This window comes from Quercus robur, chromosome 8 (assembly GCF_932294415.1).
Source record: "Quercus robur chromosome 8, dhQueRobu3.1, whole genome shotgun sequence".
Taxonomy (NCBI): Eukaryota; Viridiplantae; Streptophyta; class Magnoliopsida; order Fagales; family Fagaceae; genus Quercus; species Quercus robur.
The window spans coordinates 52,360,694-52,386,561 of NC_065541.1; the positions used below are offsets into that span (position 1 = coordinate 52,360,694).

The 25,868-nt window shown below is 35.7% G+C and overlaps 1 protein-coding gene and 1 pseudogene across 2 annotated transcripts; both read right to left on the reverse strand.

The window, feature by feature from the left end:
• Positions 1–5,577: 5,577 nt before the first annotated feature.
• Positions 5,578–8,615, reverse strand: LOC126696972 ((+)-neomenthol dehydrogenase-like). Of its 2 annotated transcripts, XM_050393751.1 has the most exons (5): positions 8,494–8,615; positions 8,119–8,365; positions 7,699–7,746; positions 6,744–6,917; positions 5,578–6,118 (listed from the first exon to the last, which is right to left on the reverse strand). In XM_050393751.1, the coding sequence occupies exons 1-5, from the start codon at positions 8,511–8,513 to the stop codon at positions 5,741–5,743; spliced, it is 867 nt and encodes a 288-aa protein (XP_050249708.1). In that variant the 5' UTR covers positions 8,514–8,615; the 3' UTR covers positions 5,578–5,740. The 2 variants fall into 2 exon arrangements, with proteins under 2 accessions (XP_050249708.1, XP_050249709.1); XM_050393752.1 differs by lacking the exon at positions 7,699–7,746.
• Positions 8,616–20,575: 11,960 nt separating this feature from the next.
• On the reverse strand, positions 20,576–25,009 carry LOC126696969 ((+)-neomenthol dehydrogenase-like; annotated as a pseudogene).
• Positions 25,010–25,868: the final 859 nt, after the last annotated feature.

Below are 25,868 nucleotides of genomic sequence, written 5' to 3' on the forward strand. Positions count from 1 at the left end.
GAACAAAGTTTGTGGAATGAGTTTTTGGCACAGAGATGCTTTCTACAAAACCTAAACCAGTTTTGTTTGAAGGAGACTTTTGAACACTCAGCATCTTGAAACAGTTTGGACGAATATGCCCAGACTTTTCACAACAATGACAAACCCAAGCAGGTCTATCATGCACCATGTCGTTAGGAGGGTTAGGAGTCTTAGGTTTAGACTCTTTAAGATCAACCCTAATTTTCCTAGAAGGTGTAACTTCTACAGGTTTGACAATCTCACTCACGGGGAGCTCAGAAGAAGGAACAAAATTTGTGGAATGAGTTTCAGGCACAGAGATGCTTTCTACAAAACCTAAACTAGCTTTGTTTGAAGGAGACTTTTGAACATTCAGCATGTGATCAAGTTTAGAACTAGCAGACCTATTTGTTTGTTCTCTAGCAACAAATAATTCAAGTTTCAAATTCTTAACTTTATCAAGCAAAATCATGTTTTCGGTCTTCACATTATTTAACAATTCATTAGCATCAAACAGTTTCAAAAGAAAAATTTTCTTATCAAGTTCAAGAGATGCAATTTTCTTTAAGTCTAAATCAACACTCATAACATCCTTTGTAGCAACTTTACAAAGTTTATTGTAGGCTTCTTGCAAATCTACATCCTCAGAGAGTTTCCCATCAGAAGGGTTCTCTTCAACAACAACACTTTCATCAACTTCAGCAGTAGCTATGAAAGTAATGAAGTTTCCATCCTCATCACTACCAGACTCATTGTTAGAAACTTCTTCGTCATTAAGGGTTACAGCCATAGCTTTACCCTTAGACTTCAAGAATGTAGGACATTCTGATTTCACATGACCATACATTTGACATCCAAAACATTGTTGACCCATAGAATTATTAGGGGTTTGACCTACTTTCTCTCTAGGTTTTTCAGTATTATTTACCTTAATGGGATCATTCCTCCTAAAATTTCTAGGTTCAATATTGTTTTTACCTCTTGCCTTTCTGTTATTGTTCCTAAGAAAATTTCTAAAGTTCTAGGCAAGGTAAGCAATCTTTGTAGCAGAAAGCTCATCATCAAATCCATTCACATCAACATCATCAACAAACTTAAGAGCCATTGATTTGGATTTGCTTATCTTAGGTAGGTCCAACTCATAGGACTAAAGAGATCTTACAAGTTCATCAATAGGGATAAAGTCCACATTCTTGCTTTCAGTGATGACAGTCACTTTGAGTCAAAAGTCCTCAGTCAAGGATCTAAGAATCTTATTAACAATTTTAGGTTGATCATAGATTTCACCCAGATTATAAGCAGAATTAACAATATCATTAAGCTTAGCATAGAATTCATCAAAACTTTCATCATCAGACATCCTAATGCTTTCAAATCTAGTTGTTAATTGCTGCAACTTATTGATCTTAACTACCTTTGTGCCTTCATGCACAGTTTGGAGAATATTCCATACAGTGTAAACAACCTCAACATTTGAGATTCTCTTAAATTCCTCTATAGAAACAGAATTAATAATAGTGTTCATGGCTATGCTATTAAAAGCGGCTGGAGTAGTGGGCTTCTCCCATCTGTATTTAACGGAGTTCCAAACTCTTTCATCAATAGATTTCAAGAATGCTTTCATCCTTACTTTCCAATAAGCATAGTTGTTCCCCATCAAAGTGAGGTGGGATCACAAGAGAATGACCATATTCCATGACAACAGGGGTCAAGGATCAAATCCAAAGGATCTAAACACTAGAGCTAACCTGTTCTGATACCCCTTAAAACACAATCAGATTAACTTAGTTAATTAGCCAAGTGATTACTTAGTCAAATTATTCAAATCTAGGTTAACACAAATATATCTTATCATTGTAAAGTGCGGAAAATAAATAACACAAAGATATGATGACCCAAGAAAACTAAACAGGTAAAAATCTTCGGAAGGATTTAACCTAGGTAACCTCAAGGTAAAACAGATCCACTATGAAAGAATTGAAGTTTACACAATAGTGACTTAGACCACTAACATCCTATTACTACCTCGAGGAGGAAACTTACTACCACGACCACGTGATAGCTCCGAGTCCACGGACTACTTCTTTCTTAAATTCACAGCAAGCACAAGTACTTTCGCTTGTATATCTTTAAGCTCTTTATGCAGCAACCGAACTAATCATCAAGCTCTTGACATCAATCTTGATTCTTGATAACCCTAAGTATATGTGAAGACAAACATCTCTAGATCTCACAAGAGATTCACATACACAGCATAAGCAACAACCTAAAACGTGGCTAGAATTTTTCCTTTTATACTTAAGGAAAAACATAAAATCCTATACGTTAAACGAGCTTGGGCTGAGTTGGAAATTTTGCAGAAAAAACATTTTGCATGAGGTTCGATCGATATAGTCTAATTTTCGATCAATCAAGCCTTGTAGAAATTGAATAGTAATTTTCTACAATTATTCGATTCCAACTTTACATATAAACATACTTTGAGCAAGTCTAAAACAAGAATAAACATTTTGATCTTGGTTTGCCAATGTTGCATAATGAAGTTCTAATACATTTAAACCTAAAGTCTTAGAACCCAACACTTAGTAAGACTTTTTATCATTGTCGTTGCTTGCAGATGCTGGCAATTTATGAAATCACATAAATTCTTATATTTACTATTTGCATTTGTTGATTTATTTTTGTTTCTACTGTTGCACAACATATGGTATCAGTGCAAGGTTAGTGTTTTGATATCTTTGTTACAGTAAAAGATGATGAGCACCAAGTCCATATATGAGGACAACCAGTGCAATTCATCTCAACTTAGGTGATAAGAGGCTATTCACAAATCATTCAAGTATATACAACATGGTAGATTTCGAAGAACTTAGAAAGCCTTCGTATGAGTTTTGACAAATAAATAGTACGTGTTTCCTTAGAAATGAAGGGTGTTGGTTTTTGAGTTTGCTAAATTGATATAAACTAAATATATATTAGTATTTTTTTTAAGATCTCATCCATTATAACTTCGCTTTGTTCTGTTTTTCTTGCTGTGCTCCACTCCACTCATGCCACTCCACTCTTTTGCAACACCCATAGGGCTTCCAACTCTATGGCCGATTAACAAATATGAGCCACCTCTAACAATTTTGTTGTTTTCATTTAGGGGGGTAAGTAATTCAATTCTATTTACTGTGATCTTTTAGTTAGACTCCCTTAGTCTTAAAAAAAAAAAAAAAAAAGTCAGATTTCTTTATTCTAGATTTAGCTATCGCCGAAATTATTATCAAGGGAACTCCTTGAACACTTTCTTCTTTTGAATTGTCAAATTTGCACAGTCACACTCATCACTGTATCACACTGATTTTTCAGACTAGCACAATTGGGAAAAAAATCAACTATTTGTCTGATCCCGGAATAAATACGTTGAAAAGAACTTATATCTAGAAGATCATGATCCCAAAAATATCGGATGCATTCCAAGTTGAGAAGCCAAAGGTACATTGCCTTGTATTCCAAGCTACTAGTCATTTTTGATTCCTTCTAGCGGATTGACTATTGGATATGGTCATATGAGAGACAATTCAAGAGAAACACAACAAAAGCCAAAGAAAAGCATAGAAAAAAATATCAAAATAAATGTAAGAGAGAATAGGGGTGAAGACAACCAAAATGTTAATAGACATGTCCTCATAGCCACCTTGCAGCTAGCATTTGAACCTTAGTTAAATTTGTTGGAAACATTAGAAAGCGTCCGTTGAGCTACAAATTTCTTAGATTTTCTTTGCAACTATGGTTAGTGATACACAATCATACAAAGACTTTGCCACTATAAGCTGCCTTTCATAGGCAGGTATGGCTAGCAATACAAAGTGTTGGTGTGTTTTGCAACTATAAAGTGCTTTGACCCACTAAAAAGGTGCTTTAAGGACTCTTTTGAACTCTTTTAACACTAAAAAACAACTTTAAGTTTAGTTGAAAATTTTGGAGCTGAAAGCTTCAAAATGTGTTAAAAACATAAGAGCTGTTTAGACTCCCAAATAAAAGTTATGACTTGATAGATTTTACACTAACTTAATTCTGAGTGCGGAATAATGTAAATGCTAGCGGATAAACAAACAAGCTATTCTAACACATATTCATATAATCACAGCAGTAAAATGAAATGCAAAAGAGTAAAGAAGAAGAAAGCAAACACAGATAACACGCCAATGTATTATCGAAGAGGAAACCGAAGAATTTGGCAAAAAACCTCTCTGCCGCCCTCCAAGCGGTAATCGATCCACTAGACAATCAGTTGGGATACATGGGTTAGTAAGAGACCCTCCAAGCCTAATCTACCCGTTGTACTTAAGCCTTCCAAACTCCTACTCCAACAAGGCTTCTCGGAACCGTGTCTTGTTTAGCTCTCCGGATCCCGCAACAAACTCCATGTTACATCTACAATCCTTGGCTTCTTCTAATACTTCCCAGCAGCACCAAAACCTCACTTGACACTCTGAAAGGGTGTGGTAAGTGTTTGAGCTATCAACCTCTCAATGGTATGGAAATGGAGAGGTGGGAGTTGAAATCCACAAGCTTATGTGTAGAAATATATGGGTATGATAATCTCTAATGCTCAAGGTGTTTGGCTAGGGTTTTCTCTCAGAAGCACTCCTCAACATTTGTGGGTAATGTGGGTATATATAATGTGGGTACAGAAAGTGTGTATCAGATAGTACAATCTGGCATAACAGAATGTTTCGCGGGTGTCCTGCGGGAAGGTCTTACCCGCGAGCTACTCACGAAACACAGCTGTCTCCATTTGTATTGACACTTCGTATTCCAGTCATGTGCAAGGCACGTGCTTCACTTCGCGGGATGCTTAGTCGCGAGTTACCCGCGAGAAATCTTCTGGCTTCAATTGCTTGAGTCTTCACACTCTCTCTCTCTCTAACACACAACCCTTACAATCAAATCCCACAATAAATACAGGGTACAAAAGATTGAATAAAATTACAATCAAATTTGGTACGGAATAAAAGCCAATAGAATACATATTTGTAAATCACAACTTTACAGGAGCACATGCCAATGCCAAGAATGTAAACATTATTCATTATTCACTATAATTTGCCAACAGGCCCAACACTAAAAATAGTTAAGAACTTTACCATTGAAGCTCTATATTGCAAAAACACTAATAGTTATAACTCTATTTTCTACATGAATGCCAAATGGACACAAAAGACATTACTAATTCATCTCTCTCTCTCTCTCTCTCTCTCTCTCTCTCTCTCTCTCTCTCTCTAAAAGATAATATCAGCTCCCTTTCACCATGAAACAGGAAACCTCTTTCTTTCTTTTTCTTTTTCTTCCTTTTTATTTAATATTTATTTTTGTTGAGTGTAAACACCATTGAAAACAACAGGATGCTTCTCTAAAAAAAAGAACAATGGTATGCAAGAAATTATCTTGAGATCTCCCTTTTCTAAGTATACTCAAATGCTAAGTTTGTTTCTTCATTTTTTTCCCTCACTATATTTGCAAAATTATTAGTACTACAGGAAAGTTGACCATTAGTTAGATTGCATTGTGCAAACCATATATTTCACATGACATAAAAAGTTACTAGCTTATACTATGGCATCAAAATCCCAAATTGGTGTTATTAAGTTCACCATCAAGGTCTTCCGTAAATTAGAGAAAACAGACTTAAATTCAAAACTTACAATCCGTGTGGTTTTATAATCCATCCAAATAAATGGGTTGTCTTCGATCAAAAAGGAGACACTTCTTGCCGAACAAAAAAAAGGCCAGAAGGACTGCCATCAGGCAGCAGTGCTAACCTCACAGGACTTGCAGCACCTTCTTCAACGGGTAAGATGCCAGTGTTGCGATTTATATCTGTTTTGACAAAGCCAGGGCAGACACAATTGATGCAGAAGCTAGGGTACTTTTTGGCTATAATTCTTGTGTAGGCATTCATGGCTGCTTTTGAGACTGTATAGGCAGAAAGAAAAGTAGGCCAGCCTTTGGCTTCCAGTGAACCTTCTTTGTAATGCTTAAGAAATTCCTCTAATACTTCATCCACTTTCTCTTCTGTAAGGTTTTCATCATCACATAGCACTCTTTTAGCCCATTCATTTGGGATGTTCTGAAACATGACAAGAAATATTTATAAATGTTGTTGACAATAAAAACTAAGGTAAATTCTTTCTTGAAATACAATTACAAATTCAATATGGATATAAGATCTTAATCTCTGATGGAGTGAACAAGATGGGAAAAATAATGTATAATAAGATTCCTAACCATTTTAGAAGAAGACCTGAATCACAATAAATTGTTGGAAAAGTGTTCCATAATCAACTAAGGAAAACAAGCAGGGTCATCCAATGTTTAATGGGAAGGGCATTTTCTGCTGATATTATGGTATACACCTCTCTCTCTCTCTCTTGTTTCTCAAGGAAATTTGTCCAAGCCAAAGAGTGATAGAAAGTGGAAAAATGTGTCATCTCTGTTATTGTTCTAAAATGAATTCATTAGCAACGATTTGGCTTGGTTGGCTCAGCTTGATCAACTAATGAGAGGAGTTAATTTAAATTTGGTTCGTATCTCACTCATTTTAAGCCAATCTAACCTTCAAATTGAGTCATCTGCTCTATGGCTAACTTGCGTGAGTTTCAAGCCTACCAAACTAGTGTCAAACTCAACCAAGTTTCTTACCAAAGGGCGCGCTGACAATGTATTTCTATAGAAGGATTTTGTTACTTCCATACCTTTAGCTGACCCATGGAGGATGAAACATTAACAATCCGTGGTGAATTTGACAATTGGAGGAGAGGAATGAGTGCTTCAGCCGTTCTTTTAGCTCCATAGTAGTTAGTTTTCAAGCATTCTTCTGCTAATTCATAAGTTTGAATCAGTTTAGGCTGAACAATTCCATCTCCTTCCTGCAGCAGTAAAAAGAACTCAATCCACTAGGTAACTATCACCAAATACTTCCAAGCCCAAGGTAGAATGATACAATCTACTGAACTTTAATATACAAAACAGAACAAAAATACCATAGCTTTAACGTTAATATCCTACCCCTTGATCATAAAAGAGAAGTAACTCTAAATTCAAAAAGCCTAAGTGGCAAACAAATATAATCCTGATTATTGTCCTAAATAGGCATCATGTTAAGCTATAAAACAGAGCACTTATAGATACTAATATTTCCAAGGAACAGTACGGGTATGAAAGATTATTCTCTTTGAACCTCCCCAATGGTCTTTGGCATCGCATGAAAGATATAGTGTGCTTTTACCCAGCACTGAAATTATTGTTAAGCTGTGTTTTGCGTTTTTTTGAGGTCTCATGACACTGTTCATGGACCACCAAATTCAGCAAAATATAGATTTTTAGGTAAATTTGGATCTCACAGCACTATTCATACCTTTAAAAATTATTTTACTACAATGTTTTCAGCAATAAGTTTTCAGTTTTCAGCAATAAACGGTATTCAAACAGACTCATAGAAATATTCCCTATGTAAGTTCTAATTTCTAAATTAACAATGATCTCAAAGTAAATTACATGAAGAAGTCCAACTATGACGTCAAAAGTGAAAACAAACTGCACAAGACACTTGCAACTGTTGTAAATTAAACTTTTTGCCAAAGGCGCATATATGAATTTCAAGCCCACCTGTATTCTGCTTCAAAGACGAATCATCCATAAAATACTTACCCCACCATCAGAATCGAATTTGACTCCACCAATCCCTGCATTGTTCACCTGCACATAGTTTCAACACTACATGACTAATTTTGTTTACATCGAACAAGAATTGGATTTGAACACAGGGAACATTATTAAATCTGTCAGGTTATCACATCAGTGAATTTCATTAACGGCAAACTTGTCCTCAAATCTTATCCCTTCTGTACATTATCCACTGAATTAAAATATGATGAATCTCACAAGCTCTATCATATCTAGTAGATATGAGGTAATAGACTATAGTTGATTTTTTCATTATAAGGAATTTAAGTAATTTTGTTTCACAATAACGTGGGAAGTTTAAGTTCAAAGAGAATTAATTTCAAGATGAATGATATTCAAATTAAAGAGATAGAAATCTATAAAGAAATTAGCTTAGAATCATACCAAGATATCAAGTTTCCCGAACTGGGTTTTGATGAAATCTGCCAAAGAAGTAATGGAGGCAGGGTCAGCCACATCAAGCTGATGAAAAAGCACATTATCAGAGAGAGCAGAGTCTTTCAGTTTCCCAAGAGCTTCAAGACCCTTCTTCTCATCTCTTCCTGTTAGCACCACTACGAACCCATTTGAAGCCAACTGTCTAACTGTTTCAAATCCAATCCCCTTATTTGCTCCTGTAACTACTGCAAACCTGAAAACAACAACAACATGATCACATGCAAAAAAAGAGAGAGATGGGTGTTATGTTTGTGGTTAGAAGATGTGATGGAAATTTAGTATATAGACTATAGAGACACCATGGAAGGACCTAAGGACTACCTCTTTGTTTCTTCAGCCATTGATGATGTCTGAGGCTGGGACTTGGTATGAGAATGAGACGGTATGAGTAAGTAATGTGTGTCCGTTTGGGACTTGGAGAATATGTTTTGTCGTTACTTTCTTATTTTATAGTATATTTTAATCTATCCACTAGTGGAGTGGGTAATTAATTTCCTTGTAATTAATAACTACAACCCTTTTTTGAACATCTTCAGATCTTCTTTACATTTTTTTTCCCTCCAATTTTTTGTCAAAAAAAGAAAAATTTTTTTTTGTCTGTAATGTATCTGTATGGAATGGATGGACACAGTATTTCGGGCATTCATTGCATGATAATATCCTGTATATATGGTCGGGCCATAGCCCATATGAAGTAATGTTATGCGATTAGCAATGAGAAAGACATTAAGATTGGAGACAATTTTGTGCATTAATTCATTGTTTGACAATATCCAGTATAAATGGTGAAAGTTCAATTTTGTCTATAAACACCCTTGAACGTTTAGACCCTCAAATTACAACTTAACCAATTCAAGCATTATGTCAAACAATTAGTGTGCGGAAACTTAACATAAGCTATAATATGGAATTGGTAAAAACTATCTAAGCCAAATTAAAACACAATCCACAGCAGATAATAAAAAGGCAAAGATAGAGAGAAAGGAAGATGCAAACACAAAGACAACACGCGATGTGTTATCGAAGAGGAAACCGAAGCTCTCGGCGTAAAACCTCTCCGCCACCCTCCAAGCGGTAAACAATCCACTAGAAAATACAGTTGGGATACATGGACAGCAATAGACCCTCCAAGCCTAATCTACCCAGTGCACCTAAGCCCTCCAAGCTTCTTGCTCCAACGAGGTTGCGCCGAACATTTTTCTTTTCTAGCTTCCCGGATTTCGCTACTAGACTGTAGCATCAACCAATGAAGATTGGTTTCTTCCTAACTGCTTCCCAGAAATCCAAACAGCTCTCCCACAGTAATGATAATGGTGAGAACCAGGTTTGGTATAATGCCTCTCAAGGATTTGACAATGGAGAGGAAGAGAGTTGAGGAATTTGAAGAGACTCTAATGTATAGATTGTTGGTGAATCAATCTTGTTTTTCTTTAGGGTTTCTCTCTCAAAGTTCTCTCTGGAAGCTCTCTTACAATCGTGGGTAAAAGGGGTATTTATACTGGAGTGGGAGAGGAATGTGAAACGTCAGGTTTTACAAAACAGGGGTGGCTCGCGGTCTGACCTCACGGCTTGACTAAGTTGCGAGATCCAATCGCGAGATAACTGTATGGCCAGTTGTCTTGTTTTGTCCTGTAGTGCTCCAGCTAGCATGACTGTTCACCTTCTGGCATGCTTGACACGTGTGCTGCGTTTGGCGGCTTGCAGCCGCGAGTCACCCGCGAGGCCAAGCCGCGAGTCTCTGTTTTTTTGCACACTCTTGAGCAAACTTCACTCTATCTCACTCACTACCCTTACATCAAACCCACCTAAATACAGGGTTACTAAAAGCTGAATTACTAGCAAATTTGGCACAGAATAAAGCCAATTAGATGGTTGAATAAATTCAACCTTACAATCTCCCCCTTTGGCTATTCTGTGACAAAACCCTAAAACAGACTCTAGACTTAACATGTGAGTTGGGAACAGTTGAACAAAACTCACTCACACCTAACTCTAGAAGCTGTGAAGCACTTGAATCATATGAACATAATACTCCTGAAACACAACAATACACCATGATCATTGTAAGCAGAAAATCATAAAATGCATATGACACAGGCAATATGTGATCAAGCAAAGATGGAGTTAAGAAACAAACCATGGCTTGATCAACCAAGTGAACACCACAAGGTAGTGATGACAGTGCTCATTCACACTTGGAATGAACACAAGGACATACAAGTTAACAAGTACAAGGCAAGATACTTGTATGTTCAACACTCAACCAATGCATAATACACAAGGTATATGCATCTAGGAACAATCCTACAATGGCACAAGAGTGACAGTACATAAATCAAAATGCAAGACATTTAAATTAAAGTACTGATTTCAACATAGCATAAATGCTGCATTAAGCAAGGTACATACCATAAAGCCTACAAACTATGCATAAAACATTAACCCTAAAAGCTTACAAAAGCACATGGGTACAAAACACAATACATCCTGAATAACATCATCAAAATATATAAAAGATTAAACCAAGAGTATAAGTTATGAGTTAAAAATAACTATACACCAAAACCACAGTGTATCTAACCCATATAAACACTAAAAGTCCAACAAAAGTAAACTTATAAGTTTAGAGGATAAGACTTAAAACAAAAGTATGTCAAAAGTATGTGTGTACTCCCCCTATCACTATGCACACTTCCCTTTGAACTTTCTCCCCCTTACTGAATACTCTCCCCCTTTTTGGCACGAATAGCTAAAGGCTGTCATCCAACTTTCGTTGAATAGCGTCTAGCTGATTCTCCATAGTCTCGAGACGCATTTGGACATGGTTGTTTGTGGAGTAGAGAATTGTCACAATCTCATCAATGCGTTTCTGAATATGCTCAAGTAAACTGCCCATTCTATCAGTATGAGGAGCAGTCTGTGCTTGCGGAATACTAGCTTGTGAAGCTTCAGGAACAGCACGCGAAGTAGATGTGGTATGTGCAAGTGTCTCTGACTTAAGGGCAGATGGAGTAACCGGAGAGATGTGAGCACTCCTTGGTGTTTTAGAGGAGTGACTTCTGCTAGCTTGAAGAGTGAACATGGAAATAGGATGCTGACGGGTCAACATTTTTCCATCTGTAGGAGGAACAATGCCTTCACGAAGAATGAGCTTCATGATGAGACTGCAAAATGGAATGATTCCTCAAGCTGCAGTTCGAACCGCGGTCTTCCTCAAGTTGTAATAGATGTGAGCACATATATCAATGGGGGCTCCTGTAATAAGATCACAAAGGAATAGAGCTCTCCCAAGATTGATGAATGTAGTGTTGGACAGTGGGTAGAGATTGGTGAACATGATCAACTTCAGTGTGGTCAGCTTTGGTGCAAACTTTGCGGTGCTGATGGATGTTCCTGTATTGGATACTTCATGATCGGATCCTAGGATCTGTAGAATTTCTTCAACCTCTGGAGTTCGATCATCGTAAGGAGTTAGATCCACATTCTGAGGTCTGGTGATGCTGAGAAGATCTGCGATGGAGTTTGGGGAAATGCCAAACTCTTTTCCTCTGACCCAAAAAATGAGTTCAACTCCAAGATCAGTTGCATTGGAGAAGCATTCTTTGACCAGCTCATCTATTGGATCATCAAAGTTCCCGAACAAGTTTGCCCAATCTCGTTTCTCAAAGATTCGAGGGATAAAAGTGGTTCCTAAGGTATTAAACTCCACCACCCGTTCCACTATAGGGGTTGACTTGTCAAAGATGTTTGAGTAGACGTGTGAGGTAAGCGGAGTTCTGAACCTATCCTCATTGGGGTCTTGATATGCCTGTGATGATAGTCGAGTCCTTTTAGCAACTGGTGTTGCTGGATCGTCAGCAACAATGTCTTTACCCCTGGAAGATCGACGAGACATCTGCAAGAGAATAGGCCCACAGCAAAGAACCAACAACAGTACCACACATGATAAATGTCAACATGATTCAGTGCTAATAGAAGTAAAAAAAATTTCAATACATGAATACAAACTAAAGATAGTGCAGACCCAACCAAACTTCCAACAATACTAAGGAACACAAAATGACAGGTGCAACAAAATGGTGATAGTGCACAAAGGCATAGAGAGACAAAAACTAACAGAACTGTCAATGAGACAGTTTACCATGACCATGATATGCAAACAAATACATCATTCGAATATTAAGAACAGATATCATAAAACATGCCACAAAAGATATGAACATGGGAAAAAAATTTCAAAATGAAGTAACAGAGCACCCAAACTAGAGCACATGGTTGAGAGACACACATTATGTTAACATAAAAGCACAGTAAACCAATGCCGAAAACCAACATCAACACTCAAGCAAGTGAAATGAGCAAGTCATATAAATACCAAACCCATTTAACAAAAGATTTTCAGAATCAACAACAAGCAAAACACAGAACAATGAAAAGGAACATTGTGACCACTCAACATGAAAACGGATGATATCAACAACAAACATAACAAGTCATACCCATTACACAAAGAGAGGAATGATTGGAACACAATATCAATCCAAATGGTAAGCAAAACATCTATGAAATAGGGAAAATGAGATGAGGAAAAACAAGACCCATACCTTTTCTTGATGATTTGGATATGAAATGAAGCACCAATGAGGTTTGAAAATGGGTACACGGAGTGTGTGGGAAGGAGACAGTTGAGGAAGAAGATGAACAGTCACAAAAGTTCGAGGGAAAAACTGAAAAATATTTAAAAACTGCCCCTATTTTTGCCAAACATGCGTTTTTCTCGACTTGATTGAGTCGCCACAAAGTCGCCAGTTCAAGCCGCCAAAACACACAAAGACAAAAGTTTGAAAAACTTTTCTAAGTGTTTTTCGCGACTGGAAGGTCTACCCACGAGTGAGTCGCGAGCTGAGCCGCGAAAATCTCTGAGTAAATCTCGCGACTGGACCTTCCACTCGCGAACAAGTCGCCAAAAATGACCCGCGAAGACGCGACTGAGGCTCGCGACTTGACATACCCACGACTGAGCCGCAAAAATAGGGCAAAACTGAATTTTTGAAATTTGCAGATTTTTCAAAAAAAATACTTTCCAAAAACACCTAAAACACTCAAAAATCTTTTTGTGCTTGAATAAACAAAGATTGAGCATGTGAAAACACATTTCATCAAGTACAATCACACAAATGAATATGACATTTATTGAACATAAACTTGTGTGTTGTATGTGGATATCAACAATGAGATAGTCCTTAGTCTAATGTGAAGTTTCAATGATCAATTCAACCAAGACATACACAATTAGCACTAGATCATGTGACCCATCTCAATTATAGAAATATGTATATATGACCTCCCACAAAACTTGATAACATAACTTGGACCTTTACATTTGACTCCACTTTTAATCATAACATTTGATCTTTTTGATCTTTTGAGGCAATCACCTCTCATTGTGAGAGTGATATTTGATATTTCACTTTAATGAACAAGCCTTTGGCTTTTTGAATAAACATTTTCTTTAATATAAGGTCGCTTACCCTTTTTCCTAGTCGAATACTAGAATGTGCGACAGGCTTTTGCAGCTCAATATCTCTTTTCATTTGGAGATTTACATTTGGTGAGCTCTTTTTAGCAAAAACAAAAATAAAGAGTGGGAAGATATATAGACACAAGTCTATGCATGTCTCAAGATCAACATAACCATTCACTAATCATTCATGACAAGTTTGAAGATTTATTTACAACAATCACATAGATTTTAAGATTTCTCCCACAGAGATATAAGTGCAAAGAAACAAGCAATGCTCGAAAATGCACAAAGCCATTAGCACAAAGGTACAAGGCAAAATAGGTTTTGAGACAAAAGCTCAACAATGTCAATCAAACTTTTTGATTTTCTAATTTTTTATGTGATTTTTGGATTTTTGACACTAGAAGAAAAAAAAAAGATTGATAAAAAACGAAATAAATTAAAAGTATGCACAAGTAGACAAACAAACAACCAACAGCAAAAACACCAAGCAAACAAACAAACATCGTCACAAAGCATAGGAAGTATTAATGCATGGACATGTTGTAATGCTTATGCATGAGTACCCTTTTTCACCCACACGTCACTTGCGTTTGGGGTGATTTCCTTATAGGATTGGGTACGGGAGTTAGGGCTTTCAAACTTTCGTGAGAAGCTTTCCAAGCAATTGGTGAATGCACCAATCATCTTCATCACGTTCATCATTCCGGGATCACCATTCTGATCTCTAGATTGATCACCTGCCCAATTTCTTCTATCATTTCTAGGTCCTCCTGACCTTTGAGGAGTTGCACTATTCTTTGCTCTCAGCTTTTGGCAATTTGGTCAAGTATGCCCTTGAAGTCCGCAATAATGACACACATAAGTTGCTCTAGGACCTCTTTGTGGTCGTGGGCGAGACTTTGCACGAGATTCAGACCTGCCCACAGATTGATTACGGGGATTCACCAATCATTGGTTCACCACATTCTTCTTCTCCTCCATCTTGAGCTTCTCATTAGTAAGGTCAACTACAACTGGATCTTTGGGCTTTACAAACTTCACTTCTTTAGTGACATTTCCAGATGAGCTACTTCCTCCGGTATATCCCAATTTGGATTTGTCTGAAAAGCTCTTTTGAGATGAAATAACATCATCTAGCTTCTTGGTGGTGACCCTCTCTATTTTAGCATTTGCTTGCACAACCTCTTGCTCAAGAAATCTCACTTTTGTGTAAGTTTCGGACAGCTCACCATTCAGTGTTTCTATCTCACATTTGGCCTCCCTATATCGGATTAGGAGACTTTTGTAGTCCTCCTCTGCCTTCTTCATTTTTCTCACAGCAGCCTTGGCCACCCTTGTGTACTCACCCGACATCTCCAGGAGTGAGTTATAATTCTCTTGAAGATTTGCTGTGCTTTCATCTTCTTCAGCATCTGATTCTTCAACAATTCCCAGTGATTCATCATCACTATGTTCTCCAAGGTCTCGTACAAGCAGATTCAACTCATCTGAAGACTCAACATGAGCAATAGTCATAAAAGCTGAATAGTTCCCCTCTCCATCACAACTTTCTTCAGATTCTGAGTCTGATGAATCCGAGTCACTCAATGTCGTGGCATACACTTTGCCTTTCAATTTCAAATAATTCGGACATTCCTTCTTAAAGTGTCCATGCCCGTTACATTCAAAACAAGTAACACCTTGTGTAGGTTGGGATTCTTTTCCATCTTTCTTTTTGAATTCCCTTTTCTCCCTTCCAGAACTTTGGAATTTTCTTTTATCATCAAATTTGCCATTATTTTTGAATTTCAAGAACTTTCTGAAATTTTTGACAAGGTATGCAACATTTTTGTCAACCACATCTTCTCCCGATGAGTCTTGATCTTCCACCTTCTCATTAATGGTCTTAAGAGTAAGAGATTTACTCTTCCGTTGATTGGGCAGCGACATCTCATAAGTCTGAAAAGAACCAACCAGCCCCTGGACTTTGATGTCATCAAGGTCCTTGCTCTCTTCAATCGCCGTCACTTTAGCACGAAAACTTTCCAGCAATGATCGAAGGATCTTCCTTACAATTTTTGAATCCTCCGTTTTCTCTCCCAAGTTGAACTTGCTGACAACCACCTCATTTAGCTTCCCATAGAAAGAGTCAAAAGACTCATCCTCACTCATTTTGAGCTCCTCAAACCGAGTGGTCAGCATTTGCAACTTGGTGTCTTTCACTTTCTTTGTGCCTTCATAGGTGGTTTCCAATATCTCCCATGCTTCTTTGGCAACGGTAATATGAGAAATCCTGTGAAATTCATCTGGAGACACACCACAGAAAATAGCATTGAGTGCTTTACTGTTAGCGTTAGATGCAGCAAGTGCTGCCTTATCCCATGTGGATTTGGCTGCCTCAGGTCTGGTCCAACCAATCTCAACAGCGTCCCAAACAGATTCATCAATGGAACACAGAAAAGCTCTCATGCAAACCTTCCAAAAAGCATAATTACTACCATCAAAATATGGAGGTGCATTTAGGGATTGAGACCGATCCATCTCAAAAGGGAGTCAAGGATCACACAATGGTAATGAAACCAATAACAGTGTACCTGTTCTGATACCAAATGAAAGTTCAATTTTGTGTATAAACACCCTTGAACGTTTAGACCCCCAAATTACAACTTAACCAATTCAAGTATTATGTCAAACAACTAGTGTGCGGAAAATTAACATAAGCTATAATATGGAATTGGTAAAAACTATCTAAGCCAAATTAAAACATAATCCACAGCAGATAATAAAAAGGAAAAGATAGAGAGAAAGGAAGATGCAAACACAAAGACAACACGCGATGTGTTATCGAAGAGGAAACCGAAGCCCTCGGCGTAAAACCTCTCCGCCACCCTCCAAGCGGTAAACAATCCACTAGAAAATACAGTTGGGATACATGGACAGCAATAGACCCTCCAAGCCTAATCTACCCAGTGCACCTAAGCCCTCCAAGCTTCTTGCTCCAACGAGGTTGCGCCGAACCTTTTTCTTTTCTAGCTTCCCGGATTCCGCTACTAGACCGTAGCATCAACTAATGAAAATTGGTTCCTTCCTAACTGCTTCCCAGAAATCCAAACAGCTCTCCCACAGTAATGATAATGGTGAGAACCAGGTTTGGTATAATGCCTCTCAAGGATTTGACAATGGAGAGGAAGAGAGTTGAGGAATTTGAAGAGACTCTAATGTATAGATTGTTGGTGAATCAATCTTGTTTTTCTTTAGGGTTTCTCTCTCAAAATTCTCTCTGAAAGCTCTCTTACAATCGTGGGTAAAAGGGGTATTTATACTGGAGTGGGAGTGGAATGTGAAACGTCAGGTTTTACAAAACAGGGGTAGCTCGCGGCTTGACCTCGCGGCTTGACTAAGTCGCGAGATCCAGTCGCGAGATAACTGTATGGCCAGTTGTCCTGTTTTGTCCTGTAGTGCTCCAGCTAGCATGACTGTTCACCTTCTGGCATGCTTGGCACGTGTGCTGCGTTTGGCGGCTTGTAGCCGCGAGTCACCCGCAAGGCCAAGCCGCGAGTCTCTGTTTTCTTGCACACTCTTGAGCAAACTTCACTCTATCTCACTCACTACCCTTACATCAAACCCACCTAAATACAGGGTTACTAAAAGCTGAATTACAGGCAAATTTGGCACGGAATAAAGCCAATTAGATGGTTGAATAAATTCAACCTTACAAATGGACCATAAGATTTTTTTTCCCCTTTTAAGTAGGCCATATGTATTAACGTAAAGCATTAAGCAATGAGACAAATGTTAAAATTTCAATCCCTAAATGACCGCCAAGTGATAAAGGATATAGGGGTGGAGAGACAACCATGAGATTTGCCTAGAAGCATCCTCCCTTGCAAGAGTGTGTAAGTTTGGGATCATGACTGATGTATGACGAGATGAGTCATGCAAATAACAAAAATTCACAATGATTTTATAATATTTCCAAGTTAGCATGTTATGTCATTAAAAAAAATTAAATTATAAATTGTTTCTTAAAAAAATTTAAATTACAGATTGTAATGGATCTATATATGAAGTAATACTTCTCAAAAAAAAAAGAAAATGAAGTAATAGACTAATTTATGAATGTTGTGAATTTTTATCGTATTCCTAATTTTATTGCAAGGAGACATGATCAATTATTATTATGGGAGCATTTTACCATGTTTTTTTCATTATAAAATTTTGTCAAACTTGAAAATGTTTTCTGTTAACTGTAAAATTCTTTATAAAACATTTTACCAATAAAAAACTTCGTAAAATATTTTACAAAAACACACAATGACTCTCCTTCTCCATCTAATGGCTAGGTCACTAGTCCTATGGACTGGGCCAATGGTTTGGTGGTCGATGGTATTTGGGAGGCACTAGTTTTGGTGGTTTGTTCTAGAAAAATTGAATGTCACACCAAACACCTATTTTTTTTTAATTGAATTTATTGGTCAATGGTATTTGGGAGGCACCGGCGAAGTCTTTATTTTTTTTCCTTCTAAAAAATGTATTTATTTGTTTTTTACTTAAAGAAAGTATTTATTTATTTATTTTAAGGTATTCTTAAGATTTTTCTACTCAAATTAAAGCTTTTATATATTGTACTATATCGATTAGTATCATTTTAAAAATTTATCAATTCCTATAAAAATAATTATCAATTACTCGGTAATTAAATTTTCTAAAGTCCTTTTTTATTTAGAATTAAATTTCCTTAAGTCCTTAAATTGCTTATATGTTATAGAATGAAAATCATTAAATTTAGAAGACAAATTCAGATATTATCAATGATTAAGCTGCTGAATCAGCATGAATTACACTCTCAATGTCTGGTGGAAATTAATTTGTCCATCTAGATTGTTAAACTAGAAGAGAATTTCTTTGTCTTGCAAAGATATGAGCTACAACATCAAATATGGGATGGAAGTACTTATTGTAAATTAGTAACCACTTGAGTGAGCATGCAAGAGACTTTGCATCCTGAATAATATGACCAGACCATATTGGGAAAATGATTGTTCTTCACCGGAAGAGCCTTGATAATCTACTTTGAGTCTCCTTCCAACACAGCCTTTATCCACACCAATCTCTATAATTAAAGTGCGTGTCCAGCCACACCAGCGCTTCAACTTCCTCTCCAATGTGTGGGAGTGTAATTTTTTAACCCTGGTAGCATTTACCAAACCCTTGTCAATTCCTATTACAACACCCAAGCCTACTCTTCCTTCTTCCTTGAATAGAGCTCCATCGAAATTGATTTTGAAATACCCCTTATTTGGTGGTTTCTAACAAGCACGAATAGTACTGAGAGACGAAACAGGGTGGTGCATCCGATGAGAATGAAACTTATGAAGGTTCTCTTATGCTATCAGAGCCACTTGCTCTAATGGACTCAGTATTTGGCGCAAACGTGCTTGGTTCCTTGTTTGCCATAATGCTCAAATTATAGTCGCAAACAACTCTAGGTTTCAATTTTCTAGTAGTACTCTTCACACATATAGATTTTCCAAAATCGTATACAATTATGTACATTTAACGTACACAAATTTTCAAAGAATGTGCATAATTATATAAATTCAATGTACATATTTTCCAAACAATGTACTTGATTCTATACTTTCTTTGAAGCATTATTTATTTTCCAAAAAATAATTAAACCCTACATTTTCTCTTAGAAACATGATAATAACTTCTCTTGCATTTAGTTACTCTTGTGAATATATTTGACACTTTTTTTTTTCTCTTGAAATAAGGGAATTCAAAGATAAGCCTAGGACACAAAATTTGACCAATCTTTTTTTTTTATAGTTGATATTATCCGAGTGATTGGTGCAAAATTTTACTTTGGCTTTTGTTTTGGTAAGCATAGGACACAAATTTCGACGACATTTTTATAGTTGATATTGTTTGACTGATTGGTGCATAGCAACATAGATGAGGTTTAAAAGTTCAACTTTCAGCATTAATCAAAACAGATGGCGACGAACCCGACTTAAAGTTGGCTAACAATATGCAGATCTTTTTTTTTTCATCACCATCTCCTTTGTTTACTTGCTATTTTGCTTGAAATAAAGCTAAATATTGAAAACAAGTATTTACTAAATATATTAAATGCTTAATTGGTTGGTTTTTTTATAATATCTTCCAAAATTATACAAAAATAACATATGCAAAATACTAAATTAGAATATAATAAAAGAGATGTGGTTTTTAATTGCTAATGTGGCACTGTTATTTTAAGGATTTTATTAATGAATTAATGAAATAGCATACTACCAACCATTTAATTCAAAATGAAGGGTCAAGATGATGTGGTAAAGTACCCTTGAAAAACTAAAAGATTTGATCATGAAAGTGTGTTATATTAGACAAGGAAAAAATAAATAAGTGGGTTTCCAACGGGCCAAAGCCCAACAGTCACTATGCATATTAAATGTTCAACGAGCAAAAAGAGGCCTAAAAGTGTGTTATATTAGCCAATTAAAAAATAGACTAGTACGTTTCCAATGGGCCAAAACTCAACGGTCACTATGCACTTTAAATGTGTAATCCAAATAGTCAATGAACACTAACCGAATGAAAAAGAGAGAAAAATTAAGGCCCAAAACAAAACTTGTTGGATCTTACACACATGCATTGTGACAAGTCATTCCCTCATATGAGTTATATGTATAAGCCCTAAGCCCACCATTTCAAGAAATCAAAAAACATGGGCAATTACTTATAAACACATAAGTGAACTCACTCCTAACCAATTTGGAACAAGCAACAAAAGAGCAAAAGTGTTTGAATCACACTTATCCACACCAAAAAACAAAAGATTCTTAAAAGTTTCGTTACAAAATGCATAGAATTGACATTACATACCCCAAGTGAAAAAACATATTCTTTGCATACATTTTATTACATCAACGTTAGACATTGGCTTTCAAATAGCCTATCAAATAGAGATTCAAAGCATAGAAAGTAAACAATTCCAGGAAAAGTACAAATTTATTAGTATTTATATCTTTGAGAAGTGGTAGAAATGAAAATTCTTAATCAAAAGTTGTCACTTCATTCCGAAAAAAGAAGAGGCCAGAAGGACCATCGTTGGGCAGGAGCGCTAACTTTACAACACTTTCAGCACCTTCATCAGTTGTCAAGTAGCCATTGTTGTAGTTTATATCTGTCTTGACATAGCCAGGGCAGACGCAATTGACTCGGAAAGATGGGAACTTTTTGGCCACAATCCTTGTGTAGGCATTCATAGCTGCTTTTGAAATTATATAGGCAGACGAATATCTAGGCCAGCCTTTGGTTTCCAAGGAACCCTCTTTAAAATCTTTCAGATGTTCATTCAATACCTCATCAACTCTTTCTTTTGTAAGGCTTTCAGCATTACCTAACACTTCTTTAGCCCATTCATTTGGTATATGCTGAAACAGCAGAAAAAGAAAACTCACTTTAATTTTTGATTAATGGGAAAATGAATTATAGTTTCATTTGAAAAAAGAAGAAGAAGAAGAAGAAGAAAAGAGACTCTACACCTCTTTTAGAAAGTAAATAAGAGGAGTGCTTCTTATAGTCCCATCAATTTGTAAGAAAGAAAGATAGTAACCTCCTTAAAAAACAGTAATAGTGATTAATTAGCAACAAAGAAACAGAGTGGCAGCCATTTGAGTTTGATGGCAGAATGTGTGCGTGTGTTGAGAGAGAGAGAGAGAGAGAGAGAGAGAGAGAGAATGGCGTTTATTTCGACTTTTTAACTGTTGGGATGGAAATGTGTTTTGGAAGCACAACGAAGATAACCTCAAGAGGGCAAAGTTCTACTTTTTAGATCGTGAAATGAAACTACCTCAAACCACAATGGCATAAGTACATAAGTATCCAGTCCATTAAAAAAAAAAGTACATAACACTTAGATGGGAATCAAATTGGTGAAGTTTCAAGTGGCACTGAAACAAATAATGATACATGGATCTATTTCTTAAGCCAGTTCTAAGTTGAACCATCTACTTTTGATTGGGATTTAGTGTTGACTCGTTCCAGGACATTTGCTTGTAACAAATTTCAAAACCAAATCAAAACTTGTATAAAAATTAATTCTAAGTTCTAATAAGGGTTCCAGAAATTTTATCTGCATTTTTATACCTTTAGGCGACCCATGGAAGAGAAAACAGTAACAATCCTTGGTGAATTGGACAACTAGAGGATTGGAAGAAGTGCTTCAATCATTCCTTTGGCGCCATAGTAGTTTGTTTTCAGGCACTCTTCAGCTAACACATAAGTGTCGGTCACTATTTTACTCTAATCCACATTGGCACCTTCCTGCATCAATGAGAAGAAAATTCATTCTCTTCCAAGCCAATTGTACAAAGAAAATGGTAGGCAGAGATAGGTTGCTTAACAACAGTACTTAGCTTCCCAACCCCAGTCTGAAGATTCAAACACACTATACTTATGGAAAAAGCATCCGTAATTTTGTGGCCAAACATTGCAAGATTTCATAGGGAGTGCAACAAGGAATTCGAAAAAGCTAATCAGCTACCAGACACAATACACTAACTTTGACTAAAGCCACTTTAGTCAAAGTTAGTTGATGCTAGTGTGGTTCTATATGGGTTTTCTTTCTAGAACATGACCAATATCATAAAAAAGTCATACCTAATGCACAAAATCCCTTTTTCTAGAGTCTGAGAGAGGTGATTGGTAGATAACCTTAGTCCTAATTTTTATTGGAGAGATTGATTTCTAGACTTGAACCTGCAACCTAATAGGTTATTTACTTTAATTCTGCAAGAGGGCTTTGGCTGAATAATAATGATTTGGCTTAAGATTCCTTCTTACTTTGTTAAGTTTGTTAGGAATTAACTACAATGATCAACGAGAGTTATAACAAGATAATGTCTAATCTCCTGAAGTTACAGTTAAGTCACTCTTTCTCAAAGTTACATCCAAGTCCACTCACCCTTTTCTTATTTTTTGGCAATGAAAAAATATCTTACTTTCATAACTTACCTTACCAAGACCTGAAGCGGCTAAAGCATCTCCATCTAATATAGTTCCAAAGATCCCGGCATTGTTGACCTGCATAGAATTTTAAGATTTGTCATCATTTATTTTATTTTGTGAATTAAACCAAAAGCAGGATCATGAACAAGATGACCTGAAGCAAGTATTATTGAGAGTCTCTATTATATTGATAATTGACCAATCACATCAAATTTTAAGATTTGTACATAAGATGGGATTATAACAAGAGCAATTTACAACAAAGCTTTAGTTCTTGTTCAAAATTCATCGATGGAGTTGATGTGCAGATTTTTATGCAATTTAAAGCAAGGTCGTGCTTCCTGTTTAGTCTCTACAGTCTACACTTTTATCATATTAAAATTTCCAATATTTTCTGCCCCTCTTTCCTCTTCTCTGTCATGCATTTTCAAAGAGTTGATTCAAGAGTAATTTTAAGCAATGTTACACAACACAATATATGCAAAGATAACCATCACATTGTATTTTTTTCTTATTCCCTTCATGCTAGCAGAATTTCAGAATGATCAAAAGGTCAGTGACTATATCATCTATAAAATACTTAAATTTCATGTTTTTGTATATTAAAACTATGCATGAAAGACATAACTTTATAGATTTGATCAAAAGGTCAGTGACTATATCATCTATAAAATACTTAAATTTCATGTTTTTGTATATTAAAACTATGCATGAAAGACAAAACTTTATAGATTAAATCAGAGACGGAACTAGTAAGGGGCAGAGGGGGGCCATTGCCCCCCCCCCCCCCCCAAAAAACAAAATTAAAAAAAAAAATAGTAATAGTATACACATTTAACGAATAGTTTAACAATTGAGCCCAAAAATAATTATTTTTGGCCCCCCTCCTCCCAATAAGTTACAAATTGGCCCATGAAAATGATAAAACCCAACTGGCAAACAACTATACTACAACATTTGTGTTACTGTGTTGGCTGTTTCTTACTCTTTCTTCTTAGATTCAAGCTATTTTTTTTTTTTTATGAGTGTTAAGATTGATTATTTGAATTTTCATGAAAAACATATGACTACTTTTGCTGAAAAGAAAAAAAGAAGAAAGATAGATGAATACAAATTACAAACCAAGTTAATGTACTTGTAGTGAGTGAGAGTGGGGTGTGTGGGTGGCCATTAATTAGTGTGTGGGGTGGGATGGTAGGTGTGTTTGGCTATTAATTTTTAACTTAAAATATTTAATTTTTTTTTTAACTTACTACTTACTAGTTGGTTGTTTATTAGTAAATTAGTTTAATTTTATGTGGGGTATTATAGAATTGAATAGTTGTGTTAATAAATTGGTGCTAATGTGTGGTGTACAGTCATTAGTATTACAAATTTTATTATATAAATTTTATATATTCATGTATCATTAATCTAAAGAAAATTAGAATTGAAAGAGAGATAGTTGCAAAGTTTAGTACAAAATCAACTATAGATGATTTTTGTTATTTAAAAGAATGTTGAATTCTATTTTTAAATTATTAATTTAAAATGTATTAATAAACGGTTATTTTGTTTCTCTTCTCTTTTGTTGATATTTTCTTAACATTAAATATATGCTAGTTTGTATTTTAAAGAATTTTTTTTATTGAGGTTTTGGCCCCTCTTAAATTTTGATCCTAGTTTCGTCACTGGATTAAATAGTAAATAACATCCAATTAAATCAAAATATAGCATGCATGCTAATAACATACATAAATAATAATAATAAGAAGAAGAAGAATCTCGGTTTCCAAACAGTAATTCAAATGGCTAGTTAAAACACCAGAAACATTTCAAAAGTACCAATATATCGAGCTTCCCATATTTGGTTTTAATGAAATCTGCAAAGGAAGCTATACTAGCAGGATCCGCCACATCAAGCTGATGAAATACAACGTGGTCAGACAGCCCAAACTCTCTCAGCTTTTCAACAGCTTCAAGGCCTTTTTTCTCATCTCTAGCAGTTAGCACCACCACGATCCCATTTGAGGCCAACTTCCTGCATATTTCGAAGCCAATCCCCTTATTGGCCCCTGTAACAACTGCATACCTGAGAAAAAAAGAAAAAGAAAAGTACAAATAAAACACAGTGTCATTGCACTATTGCGAAAACACCATGAAAGAAGAAGCAAAGTACTTCTTTGTAGCTTCTACCATTGATGACGAAACTTGGGACACTTTTGCAATGGTGAAAGCTACGCTTAATTCTTCTATATATAAAAAGCGTGACTGTGTAAAACTACAGTAGTAACTACACTACTTTTTGGTTTGGTCAAGATATACCGTTTATTGGGAGTCTTTTTTTCGGTAATATCCCCGGGTCCTTTCTTTTTATATATATATATATATATATATATATATATGAGACCCGTTTATATTAATAAATTGTTACAATATTTTCATAATTTTTGAAATTTTAATTCTTTATAGGTGAAAATAAAATATACCAACTACACCTAAAAGAAAAGATATTGTGAAAAAAAAAATTGTTACATCCACAACATTTTCCACAAATACAATAATAGCTACATTTTTTTTTTTTTTTTGTTTATTCAATACATACAGTTCATCAGCCTTCTTTTTCCTTTTTTTTTTTTTTTTTTTGGTAATACCGCCAGGTCAACTTTTTTTTTTTTCTAATATTTTTTTTATTTACATATGAGATCCTGTTTATATATATATATATATATATATATATATATTTATTAATACATCTTAATATTTTTATAATTGTTGAAATTTTAATTTTTTATAGATCAAAATAAAATATCATATTGAAACAAACCACAACTATAAATAAAGATCTTGTGAAAAAAGAAAAAGAAAATTAAACTTACCGAGGAAAAGAGAAGAAGAAAATTAAAAGAACGAATATGAAAACCACTTTTCTTTTGTATAATAATTTAATAGGGTGCTTCTTCATTTATTGTCGTCATTGATTGCACCTAGTGCTAGTAATCCTAAAAATTTGACTACGGTTCAAATGCTAGCTGCAAGGTGGCTATGAGGACATGTCTAGTAATATTTTAGTTGTCTTCACCTCTATTCTCTCTTACATTTATTTTGATTTTTTTGTTACGCTTTTCTTTGGCTTTTGTTGTGTTTCTGTTGAATTGTCTTTCATATGACCATATCCAATAGTCAATATGCT